Source organism: Hyaena hyaena, unplaced genomic scaffold (assembly GCF_003009895.1).
Source record: "Hyaena hyaena isolate Hyena2069 unplaced genomic scaffold, ASM300989v1 scaffold_102, whole genome shotgun sequence".
NCBI lineage: Eukaryota > Metazoa > Chordata > Mammalia > Carnivora > Hyaenidae > Hyaena > Hyaena hyaena.
The window spans coordinates 2,007,182-2,020,051 of NW_024080734.1; the positions used below are offsets into that span (position 1 = coordinate 2,007,182).

Consider the following 12,870-nt stretch of genomic DNA (forward strand, 5'->3'; position numbering starts at 1 on the left):
AATCTTGATAAAGAAGAGCAAAGTAGAATCACTCTACTCAGTACTAAGGCTTGTTGTGTAGCCATGGTAACCAAGACAATGTGGTATGGGAGCGAGATCAATGAAACAAAATAGATAACATGGAATTAGGCCTAGACAAATATGTGCAATTGATTTTTTACAAAGGTGCAAAAAAAAAAAAAAAAGAACCTTGATCCCAACCTCACACCGTATATAAAAATTAACTTAACTGGCTGAGCCACCCAGGCACCCAACATGTTTTTAAAAAAGGAGAAAATCTTCTGTTTCTAGGGCCAGCCAAAGAGTTCTTAGATTTGATTTAAAAAAAAAAAAAAAGTGATTCATAAAAGAAAAATTAATAAACTGGACCTCATTAAAATTAAAAACTTTGCAAAAATTCATGTGAAGAGGATGAAGAGGCAAGCTACACACTGGGAGAAAATATTTATAAGCCATGTATTCAAAAAGGACTAGCATCTAGAACATACAAACAACTCCTGGGGCTCCTGGATGGCTTAGTTAGTTAAGTATCTGACTCTTGATTTTGGCTCGGGTTATGATCCCACAGTTTGCTTACAAAGCAGAGTCTGCTTAGGATTCTCTCTCTCCCTCTCTCTCTCTCTCTCAAAATAAATAAACTTTAAAAAATAACTCAAAACTCAAGTGTAAAAAGACCAATCCAGTTAGAAAATGGGCAGAAGACATGAACAGATATTTCACTGAAGAGGAGATACAATGGCAAATAAGCACATGGTAAAAGTTCAATATCATTAACTATCAGGAAAATGCAAATTAAAACCACAATGAGATATCACCATATACCTACTAAAATGTCTAAAATAAAAAAATAATGGAAACACCAAGTGCTGGCAAGGATGAGGAGAAACTGTATTGTTCATACATTGCTAATGGGAATGTGAAATGGTGCAGCCATTCCAGAAAACAGCTTGACAGTTTCTTACAAAACTATTATGCAATTACCATAAAACTTAGCAATTTCCATCTTGGGCATCCCAGAGAAAGGAAAACTTAGGTTCACACAAAACCTGTATAAGAATGTCCACATCAGCTCATTCGTGAGAGCCAGTGACTAGAAATAGATGTCTGTCAGTGGGTGAATGGTTAAACAGACACACACATGCACCATGGAATGCAATGGGGCAATAAAGAAGAACTAACTACTGATGCATTCAACAATCTGGGTGAATCCCCAGAGAACTATGCTAAGTACAAAAGAGCCAACATCCAAAGATAGCATACTGTTCGATATAATGGTTTTGAAAAGACAACATTTTAGAAATGGAGAACAGATGAATGGTTGTCAGGAAGTAAGGACAATGGACAAGATGGTGGGCATCAAAGGGCAACATAATAATTCTTCTGGAATCTAAGTAATTCTTCTGCATCTTGACTGTAGGGATGGATACACACACCTACACCGTGACAAACATTTAGAATTAAATACACATACACAAATGAGCACAGGTAAAACTGGAGGGGTCTGAATAAGATTGATAGACTGGGTCAATGGCAATGTCCTGGTTGTGATCCTGTATAACAGGGGATACAGGATGTTACCATCGGGGAAAAACTGGGTAGAAGGTACAGTGGGACTCCTGTATTATTTCTTACTACTGCATGTGTATTTACAACCATCTCAATAGAAACTTCAATGAAAAATTTTATTGACTTGTATTTTAAAACTCGTATGTTATTAAAAATTTGAAAATACAGAAGAAAAAACCTGAAAAAATCATCATCCTGAAACACAGTATTTTGATGAATTTTTTTTTTCTGGTCTTTGCTTTTTACATTTATATGAAAAAAAAATGTGAGAGGCAGGAATAAAACTCAGGGTAGCGACATGGTGGGAGGCTTACTGCCTCCCACCTTCTATGACATCAGAACTCAGTGTTTGAGGGATGCCTGGTGACCGGAGGCCAGGAAGGAGGAGGGCGCCCCTCTGCCTGGCAGGTGGGGGTACCCAGCTCCACCCAGGCAGCCTGACCCGAGGCCATGGTGATCCAACAGGTAGGCGGCAGAGGGAGCGTGGCAGCTGAGCTTCTGGACAGGAGAAGGGGCAGTCGCTGCGAGGACAAGAAACAGGTGAGGCTGGACCAGACGCAGCCGCCTCCCTCCCGTCTGGGCTCCCTTTGGCACTCCACACAGACCGTAAGACCCTCAAAGTCAGGAGAGGCTTTGGGCCTGACTCTCCCTGGAGCCCGACCTGGGGAACACCGCATGGTGGTGCTTGGGTCCTCGGTCCCTGAAGCCACTACTGACTGACTCTCTTACTTAATCCTCAGCACAGACCTGCATAATGTGTGCTCTGGAAGCGCTGGGATTTTCGTTTATATCCCTAGTGCCTACAGCGGCGCTTGGTTCATAATAGTAGCTGAATGAATCAATGAATGAATGAATGAATGAATGAATGAATGAATGAATGACTTGAAATATATAGGATACATCTGAATTATAGAGCTCCCGGAGTATTTGTTCTTAGGACTGAAATTCAAACCTCGTGTAGAACTTTGTCAAAACGGGAAATGTTATCACATACTATGCACAGCCTGGTGCTTCCACTCCCCATCTCCCCCCCCCCCCCCCCCCCAACATTCCCGAGAGGCAGCTATTGACAGCCTCATTCACAGATGGATAAACTGAGCCTCAGAAAGNGTTCTTAGGACTGAAATTCAAACCTCGTGTAGAACTTTGTCAAAACGGGAAATGTTATCACGTACTATGCACAGCCTGGTGCTTCCACTCCCCATCTCCCCCGCCCCCGCCCGCCTCTCTCATGACTGACAACATTCCCGAGAGGCAGCTATTGACAGCCTCATTCACAGATGGATAAACTGAGCCTCAGAAAGGCAAAGAGGCCATATAGCCAGGATCTACCAGGATCTGAAGCCAGGTCCGTCGGATTCCAAATCCTTACCCTGCACTCTGCTGCCTCCCAGGTGGAGAAGTGAGCGAGGCAAATAAAGGAAGCCTGGGGAGGTCAGCTGGCCTGATGATGCACACTATGAAAAGAGACAGGATTTTATTCTGAGATTCATAAGAGGGCATTATTTGTTTGTTTGTTGTTTGTTTAAGCCTTTGAGGGATTTTAAGCAGAGCAAGGGATGGGTGATCTCTGTGTTTTCAAATGATTTGTGCACTTGTTTGTTTGATGGTGTCACAGTAAGGTGGGGGCCTGATGGGATTCCCATCATGCTGCAGCTCTTCCTAACAAGAGTTCCACAGATGCCAAGCCCCAAGAAGGCTCTTTGAGAAAAACGCCCAGAAGAGTTCTGCCATTCAAGGAATGCCGATACTCTTGTCCCCTCTTGGAGATTTATACTGCTCATTCACATAATGAAGGCTCTGAGAAGTTCTGCAGTAGGGAATTCACTTTGTTGACCACGGCATCTCCCAGACCAATCACAGACAAAGCCCCAGCTTTAGTTTTTGAAAGACCGTTCAGCATACTTCAAAATCCATTTTACAGATGAAGCAATTGAGGCTCAGAGAGAAGAAACCATTTGGCTCAAGCCCCAAGGCAACATGGGAGAAGAACTAAAACTTAATCCTGCCCCTGGTCCCTCCTTTGCCTCCAAACAGCACACAATACGAACCCAGCAGCAAGTGTGCTGGAGAAGATGCTGTCCTGTAAAGTACATGGACATAGGGGTTGTTAAAGAAATAGAGCATTTGGCATGAAACACTAATCAGCCATTATAAAGAAGGAGACAGTTCTGTGTGTCTGTAGAAAGATTCCCAGGGAACATTGTTAGGAAAAAGCCCCTCCTCCCAAACTTAAGTGTACAATACAATGATCTTTACATTGAGCATACACACCCACATATCACTCCCCCCCACTTCAAGCAATGGAACATTTCCAGTACCCCAAAAGCTTCCTTCAGGCCCCTCCCAGCTAGTGCCACCCATAACCATGATGTCTGATCTTTCCCATCATAGAGTTTTGTGTGTTCTTGAATTTCATGTGAATGGAATCAGTCAGTGTGTACCTTTATGGCTGGCTTCTTTCACTCATCAGTGTGTCTGTAAGACCCAGCCAGGTTGATGCTCTGTAATTTATTTTTATTTCTGAAGTTAATCTTAATACTAATACAGTTGTTAATATATATAAAGAAAACTATCTGGGGGAGAGGGAAATTACACAAATCTTTTATCTTCTTTGTTGTGGCAGCAGGTCTTAATCTGGCTTCATGAACTAAGGTGAGTAAGAAATATATTCTTTGAAGTCAAATCAAATCTAACTCAGCCTGCATCTAATGAGTTGAGGAAAATTCAGTGTCAGTCAGTGCTGTGTTTGCCTTAGTCCTTTGTCCACTTTTGCTTGCCCCTGACACCGTCACTGTCACAGCTCCCATTGTCTGTTGAAAGCAGGGGTCTCTGAATTCCCTGGGCTAAGGTCTGCCCAGACACACCACAAAGCCACTAAGCGTGGGCGCCAGGCTCCTCCAGGACTCAGACTATGCCTCTCTCTTCTCCCAGCTCTCTAATCTCCTCCCACCTTCTTCCTCTCCTAATCCTGGCACATCCACCAGAATCTCCCAAATGATCGTGGGCTGACCCAACGCCACAGAGCGAAGTTGTCGCCAGGCAGCTCCTTCACTCCAGCCTGCACGGAAACGCTGTGATTAGACTTACACTTGCAGCCCTAACACAGTGACTGGGGCGAAGCTAGCCCTCCCATCATAAGCAACCCCAAAACTGTCAATAGATATGAGACAGCTATTTTCAGGGGAGGGGTCCCAGGCAGCACAAGAGTGCGATCCCTGGGAAAAGGAAAACTCCCGACACAGCCTGGCCTCTTTCCCAGTGGCTGCTGCACCGAGAAGTGGAGCCCAAGCTTGCACAGCAATCCTGCTGAGCTGCACGGCCTAGGACAGCTAAAGCGGCTGGGATCTAGAGGACACAGTCCTGGAGAGGGAGGAGAGCTGTGACCAAAGGGGAGCCCCATGACATCTTGGCAGAGGGGGCTGGGATGTGCATGCCAAGGGCTGGATTAGCTGCTCTTAGCAGCTCTATATGGTTGGGAGCAGAGCAGAAATGCTGGAAACCCAGCAGTGCTGGGGGTTCAAAATGGACCATATACCTAACTGGAAAGCTAAAGCAATAACACGTCTAGAAGAGAGAGGAGAGAATCTTCCACAACCTTGAGTTTGACAACATTTTGTAGGCTGCATACAAAAGGCACCACCAGAAAGGGAATATATTTGTCAAAATGGAAACCGTTTATGGGACTCCTGGGTGGCTCAGTCAGTTAAGTGTACAACTTTGGCTCAGGTCATGATCTCGCAGTTCGCGGGTTCGAGCCCCGCATCAGGCTCTGTGCTGACAGCTCAGAGCCTGGAGCCTGCTTGGGATTCTGTGTCTCCCTCTTTCTTTGTCCCTCCCCCACTCGCATGCTCTTTCTCTCTCTCAAAAATAAACATTTAAAAAATTGAACCTTTAATTTACAAAGACACTGGTAAGAAAATGAGAAGGCAAGTCACAGACTTTGACTTTGTAGTCACAACATCTGACTAAAAAAGTATATCCAAAACACATAAAGAACTATAACTTAAAAAAAAAAGAACTATAACTTAATAAGAAGACAATTGCTGTATTAAAAAGAAGAGCAAAGAGCTTCTAATAGAAACACCCACAAAGTAAGACGGGCGAATGATGATCAGTAAGCACATGAAAAGATGCCCAACACCTGTTAATGGACTGAATGCTTATGTCCCCCCAAAATTCATATGTTGAAATCCTAACTCCCAAAGTGATGGGATTAGGAGTTGGGATCTTTGGGTGATGATTAGGTCATGAGGGTGGAACCCTCTTGCATGGGATTAGTGAGTGCCCTTATTTAAAAAGACCCCAAAGAACTCTCTTTGCTCTCCACCGCATGAGGATATGAAGAGTAAGTGGCTGCTTACAACCCAGAAGAGCGCCCTCACCAGAACCCAACCCTCCTGGCCCCCTGACCCTGAATTTACAGCCTCTAGAACTATAAGAAATTTCTGTTGTTTATAAGCCATGGCTCTGTGGTACTTAGTTACAGGAATACAAACGGACTAAGACAATATCACTCATCATTGGGGAAATGCATGTAAAAATACACTGAGATATTACTATGCCGCCAGTAGAATGCCTAGAACGAAGAAGACTACCAACACAGACATGGAGCAACTAGAATTGTCGCGCTGCTGGCAGCAATGCAAATTGGTACAAATCCATGGAAAACAGTTTGGTGGTTTCTCATCAAAGTAAACACACACTTGCCATATGACCCAGCATTTGCATTTCTGGGTACTAACCCAGGCAGAGTGAGAACACGCGTCCACACAAAGAGGTGTATCCAGGTGTTCATAGCAGTTGTATTCAAGATAGTCTGAAACTAGAAGGGGCCCGAAGTCCATCAATCGGTGAAGACATAAACTGTATCACATGCATACAATATAATGCTATTTATCAATGACACTGAACGCAAAATCATGTTCAGTTGGGCACAAGTAGCTTACCACAGGAGCGCCAGGATGGCGCGGTCAGCTAAGCATCCGACCTCAGCTCAGGGCATGATCTCGAGGTCCCTGAGTTCAAGCCCTGCGTCGGGCTCTGTGCTGACAGCTCAGAGCCTGGAGCCTGCTTCAAATTCTGTATCTCCCTCTCTCTGCCCCTCCCTCACTCGCACTCTCTCTCTGTCTCTCAAAAATAAATAAACATTTTTTAAAAAGTAGCTTACCACAAAAGAGAATAGACCATTAGTTTTGATTCATTTGAAGTTTTGGAACAGGCAAAGCTACTCCATAGTGATGGATCCCTGTGGCAGGGTAAGTGTGAGAAGGAAATGGACTACAGAGGGGCATAAGGGAACTTTCTGGGGTGATGGAAATGGTCTTTCTTTTGACTGTCCACAGGTGTAGACATGTCACGATTCATCAAACCATACACTTAAAATGCATGCATTTCATGGTCTGTAAATTATACCACAATAAAGTTGATTCCTTTTAAAGACCATTTAGAGCAAAAATGTAAAAGTGGGCCAAAGGACTGAGAAGAGAGGTAGGGCTTCTCAGCAGGAAGAAGGGAGGAAACACACCAATGGAATGTCAAGAGGCTGCCATGTTTCCTGCTTCTACAATGTTTGGGGGTTGTGTAATAAGCAGGCATGACATGGATAACCAGAAAGAAGTTAAGCTCTAAAAGCGATCGGAGAGCAGCCCCATGGCTAGCCCTCTATGAGGGAAGCAGGGATGCCTACTGGCCCCCTGAAAGTCACCTCCTCCCTCCACTTCTTGCCCCCAGACGCTGTTGGCATTGCTGATCTTGGTACTGTACGTGGGCACAGGAATATCAGGTGAGAGTTGCGAAATCTGAGAAAGGAGGAGCCAAGTCCACACGGAGTTGGGAGGGGTGTTCTGGAGATGGATGCATGCCCAAGAGGCCTCCTCAGCCTGCCTTCTCCTACCTCCTTCACCCACTGGGATTACCAAACATGTTTATTTCAACTACTGCTTAGTTGCCTTTGTTAAAGGGTGATGTTCGTGCCTGTTTCAGGAAGAAGTTGGGAGGTGTCAGAAAGGATCAGAGAATGTAACTATCCCCAGAATCCTGTGGCTTCCCAGGTAACATATTCAAGAAAGGTACTGAGGGGATGTTAAGCTTGGCTGAGGAAATCTGGGAAGGCTTCCCAGAGGTGTCAATGGCGAGCTGGATCTTGAAGGATAAGTAGGAGCTGGCCAGGTGGAGAAGGTGGGGATAGACACTCCAGACAGAAACCCTGCAAAGGCTCAGAAAGCTTTTCGAAATCAGTGGCAGGGAAGGAGGGGGTTCCTACATGAAAAAGCTCAAGATGCAATTTTGATGTCTGCCTTTCAGGGATTTGAATACCAGTCCAATGAACCCGTAGAAGAGCCAATAAAGGTCATCAGGACCTGGTTGAAGGAAAACTTGCATGTTTTCTTGGAGAAGCTAGAAAAAGAGGTGCGAGAGCTCGAGCAGCTGGTGCGGGACCTGGAGGAGTGGTTAGATGCCCTTCTGGGAGAGGGGTGCCCCGAGGATCCCTGCTCCAACTTCAAGAGCCACTTGTGAGGGCCCAGGGCTGGACCCTGGGGAGGCCGCCGAGTGGAAGCGGGGGGAAGGCTTGCCGGGGCCCCTCTGATAAGAGCTGAGCTATGACGCCTGAATTTCAGAGCAGGCAAGAAAATAAAATAGTTGAGACCCTAAGAACTTTGTTGGCACCACTGCTGACTGATGAACAGACGCTGTCAGGAAGACACCAGGGCCCTGCTAGATATCTTCCAGTGCACCAGGACGCTGGGGCACTGGAACCAAGCCAGGCTCGGGGGCAGGACCCTCGCCCCCTTACCTGAGATCCGGCGCAAACTCCCTAACTTCTCTGAGACAAACTGCCTCATTAGGAAAAATCAGGGACACCAAATTGCCTCACAGCATTATGAACGTGTGTATGTAGAGTGCCTGATAAACAGTTCTTCCTTTCTGACATTCCTTTTCCTTCCTCCCTGGAATGTAGCAAGACGATGCTGGTTCTGGAGTATATAGTTGTTTTGTGGCAGCTCAACTCTATGGCACAGCTGCTAGCAGCATAGACTGCCCAAACCCCTGTGCAGGCCAATTTGGTGACGGCTATCAAACTCACAAATGCGTTTACCATTTGACCCAGCAATATGCCTTAGGGATTTATCTACTATATGTGTGGAATATTTGTCATATATTCCATATATTATATATATATATATATACTTGTCATATTTATAGCATGCATATAATTGTATGTAACATACTATATACATTATATGTGAAATATATACTTACTATATATATGCATGTGTGAAGTTACACATATGTAATGTTACCCTCCTAGCTTCGTTTATAATAGCAAAACAAAGGAAACAACCTAAATGATTATCAGTAGGTCCCACATTAAATTAGGTAAATTAGGTAAATTAGGCCCTAGTAGGTATAAAAGAGAATGATGAAGCTTTTCTACTGATATGGAAAAGTCTACAAGAAAGGTTGTTAAATGAAAAATTCAAGGTGTAAGAAGAGCCTGGGACAAGAATCTATATTTTTTTGTTGATAATGATGACGACGACGACGATGTTACTGAATGTGCATAAAAACAAGCAGGATACAAAGCGGGGCGGGGGTGGTGGGGGGAGTTGAAATGGGTAAATGTATGACCAGGATGAGAGTAAAACTTTTCACACTTCTTTATTTTCAGACTATGTTATGCTAATTCAAATATTTTAAAATAAAATTACCTATTATTTTGCTCTCAGAGACACTGGAATACAGTGTCTACAAGCAAAATAAGAATATCACTGTGATGAAATTACACGTGACTTTTAATTTTGATTACTTTGATTAAACAATAATAATTCTTATCTAGGATTTTCCCTTTCTTTTTTAAAAATTTTTTTACCACTTATTTATTTTAGAGAGAGACCAAGCATGAGTGGGGGGGGGGGGGCAGAGAGAGAGAGACACAGAATCTGAAGCAGGCTCCAGGCTCTGAGCTGTCAGCACAGAGCCCGACACAGGGCTTGAACCCATAAACTGCAAGATCATGACCTGAACTGAAGTCAGACGCTTAGCCAACTGAGCCACCCAGATGCCCCTAGGGTTTTCCCTTTTTCCCTTGACTTCAGAAGTTCAGGGTTCAGTTGTCCACTGTGGGAACGATATTAGCCTCATCTTTTAAATTATTATTTGCCTCTATGATTTTGTTTGCTTTCTAGTTTACTGGAGCTGATATATATGTGCTAATTATCAGGACTACCTCAGATCTTTGGAAAGGCATGAGGGTTGCAATTAAAATCATCTCCTAGAATATCTGACTTCCAGGGAAAGGCACAGCAATTCGTTGGTTGGGAGAAATTATTCGGGTTGCTGCTTGGGAAGGAAAATGTCTTTACAAGTTATGGTCACGGTTTTGCTACTTTGAATATTCAGCGGGGCCTGAGAAACTAGGATCTGTTTCTCTCATTTGCAGCTACTTCAGCAAGCACTCTGCGGGAAGGTCTCATATTGACATTTCTCTGCACTTATTTTTACTATTATAGAGGCTGTAGTTTCAGACCCCAAATCATGTACATAGGCTCTATCGGTATTGAGAGGGTTCTCAGGCATAATTCTGACTATACACAGGCTTAGCTTAACACACTGAGGACTCTAACCCCCATCGAAGTTGCAATTGTACTGTATTGTAACATATATGTGCGTGTGTTTATATTTGCATATTGTATGTATACTTCTATTTCATATATGACATAGTTATGGATACTTTTATATAACACATAGGTATCTAAAATTGGGGGATACATGAAAAAAAAGAAAATAGAGCCTAGATCCTTAAGGAATGAAACCACCCCCGCAGATATTAGCAGAGCCTTTGAAAGGAGGAGTCACACCCTGAAAGCCCTTATGCATCAATCACCCCACGTACCCACACACAAAGCCTAGCAGAAACAGCCTATGCTGGGGTGGGGCTGTAGCCCACTGGCAGTGGTATGTTGACTTGTGAGCCCATAAGAACAGCAAGCCACTCAGGGTAGCTCAGGCAATGAGGGTTTATTGTGGTGCAATAGCACGGGAGCCAGAATCTCATGGAAGTCAGGAGCACACCATAACCTGGGATCCTGGAGTCTGGACCAGGAAGGGCTTTGAGACCCCAAGGCATCCACCAAGGTGCTCCAGGGGCCCCTGCTGCAAAAATCTGGGAGCTTCCCTCTAGCCTTCCACCTTGACCTTGCCACTCTCTGGGTCTCTGCTTTTCTTTGTGTGTCTGCCCCATCTCTTCCTGCTTCCAGTGGCTTCCTTGCCTACCACTCTATCCATCCCTTTTTCAGCTCAGCACTTCTGCCTCTGAGTCCTCCTAACTCTGATTTGTTTCTGGTCCCACAAGGCCTCTCTCTTTCTCATGACCTTGCAATCTTCCAATGACCATATAATTCTGTCTGCACTTCCCAGATCAAGCTCCAAGCGAGTGGGTGGGATGTGATTGGTCCATTTCATTGGCTGGCGTTTCCTGTCCTGAGTCAGGCTCTGTGTCCACCAGCCTTTGGATTGGATGACCTTGGGATGACCACTCCCACTCCAGTCAGCTGTGGCAGAAGGGGGATGGGAGAATCAAATACTCCAGAATGGACCTTTCTCATACGACAAACAGCCTGAGCCCTTTCCTGATGAGTGGCTCTGGACCATGTGTAATGACCTCATATTTCCCAAGGTGGTCAGAAATGTGGCATAGAGACAGTGATGGCAACCCTTGTACCTTGGAACCCCCAGAGCCAGTATCAGGGAAGCAGAATTGGGTGAGGCAAACATTCAAAGGCTGAATATAATTGCTAAGAATGAGATGGAAGGGGCTTGACCACCAGAGTCATCACAGGGGAGTAGGTCAGCCTAATTTGGGAATATTTCATTCATTCTCCAGCTCCTGAGGGTGAAAAATACAAACGACACACTTAAAAAGAAAAGTGTGACTACCTTTCATGACTTTGAAATCTTATAATTTGAATGACTTTGGCAAAATGTTGTCAGAAGAACTATTAAGGGGCCCACTTTCATATCTGTAGAGTGGACTTCCCTTTGAGAAAGAAAATGCCTTTTACTTGAGAAGGCAACTATTTCCAGCTCCTTCCATTCAATCAAGAAATAGTGCTGCCAGCAGAGCGAGGTCTCCCTGCCCCCTCCCAGACCCCAACTCAACTCCCTTACAACAACCAGCTCCAAGTGACCCTGAAAGGCCAGGCTTCCCAGGGACCAAAGACCAAGTAGAAAAGAGAAACTGAATAATAAAATCAGGAGTCAAAACTGAAGGGGCACCTGGGTGGCTCAGTCGGTTAAGCGTCCGACTTCGACTTAGGTCATGATCCCACAGTCCATGAGTTCGAGCTCTGCATCGGGCTCTGTGTTGACAGCTCAGAGCCTGAAGCCTACTTCGGATTCTGTATCTCCCTCTCTCTCTCTGTCCCTCCCCAACTTGTTCTCTGTCTCTCTCTCTTTCTCAAAAATAAAAAAACATTAAATAAAAATTGGAAAAAAAAAGAAAAAGAAATGATTGGGCCATAGGTGTACCAGCCACTAGTAAACCCAAGGTTTACAGGCTAATGGGAAAAAGAAGTAGAAAAATCAAGACAAGGCAATTTCAGAGAATGATAAATGTAAGAGTAGAAACAAGGAAACCACTCAAAGAGCCACTGTGGTTTTCCAGCTGGGAAAGGGGGCTTGGAGTGGGGGGAGAGGTACAGAGAAGCAGAATTCAGTTTGAAAGTCCCATCAGCAGGATGTGCTGCAGGGTAAGAACAAGGAAGGAAGATCCAGATAGCTGTCTGCCAGGCCCCAGGACTCCGGCTCTCTTCAGCGGAGCGCAACCTGAACCGTGATTCAGGTCCTGGACCCAAGGAGCCCATGAGGACTGCAAGGAAGAGACAGGTGTGGTCTTGTTAAGGGGAAAGTGGCCAGTTGGAAAAATGTCATGGCCACTCAATTATCCACATTTCTTCCTTTGTTTCAGGCACCTGGAACATGAGGTCAGCACCACAAACAATTAAAATTTTTAATTAATTTTAATTGATGGTTTTCTCCCTCTCTCTCTTTTATTTCATAGATTTGGCAGTCTTCCTTAATGCTCCCTCAGGCTCTTCTTTCTTGCTAACACGGATTCATTCTGCATTCTTCCTTGTTTTAGTGTTTTTGGTCAGCTTCTTTTCCATTCCTCCAACTTATATAATGGTGAAAAACTCCTCAACCATCCAGCTAATTCATGTTTTAAAGATAAGAATCTGATAATCTAGACAAAAACTGGATAAGACAAAGTCCACCTACATGTTAGCTGTATGTGTTTCCTAA

At 44.5% G+C, this 12,870-nt stretch overlaps 2 protein-coding genes across 3 annotated transcripts in view; one reads left to right on the forward strand and one right to left on the reverse strand.

The window, feature by feature from the left end:
• LOC120234106 overlaps nucleotides 1-12,870 on the reverse strand; it is a 115,446-nt gene that overhangs the window by 41,896 nt on the left and 60,680 nt on the right. The gene's annotated exons all lie outside the window — the stretch shown is intronic.
• Nucleotides 1,945-8,220, forward strand: SMIM23 (small integral membrane protein 23). 2 transcript variants are annotated; one of them, XM_039235748.1, is made up of 4 exons: nucleotides 1,945-2,106; nucleotides 7,300-7,351; nucleotides 7,552-7,619; nucleotides 7,873-8,220. In XM_039235748.1, the coding sequence occupies exons 1-4, from the start codon at nucleotides 2,017-2,019 to the stop codon at nucleotides 8,083-8,085; spliced, it is 423 nt and encodes a 140-aa protein (XP_039091679.1). In that variant the 5' UTR covers nucleotides 1,945-2,016; the 3' UTR covers nucleotides 8,086-8,220. The 2 variants fall into 2 exon arrangements, with proteins under 2 accessions (XP_039091679.1, XP_039091680.1); XM_039235749.1 differs by having other exon boundaries at nucleotides 1,945-2,031.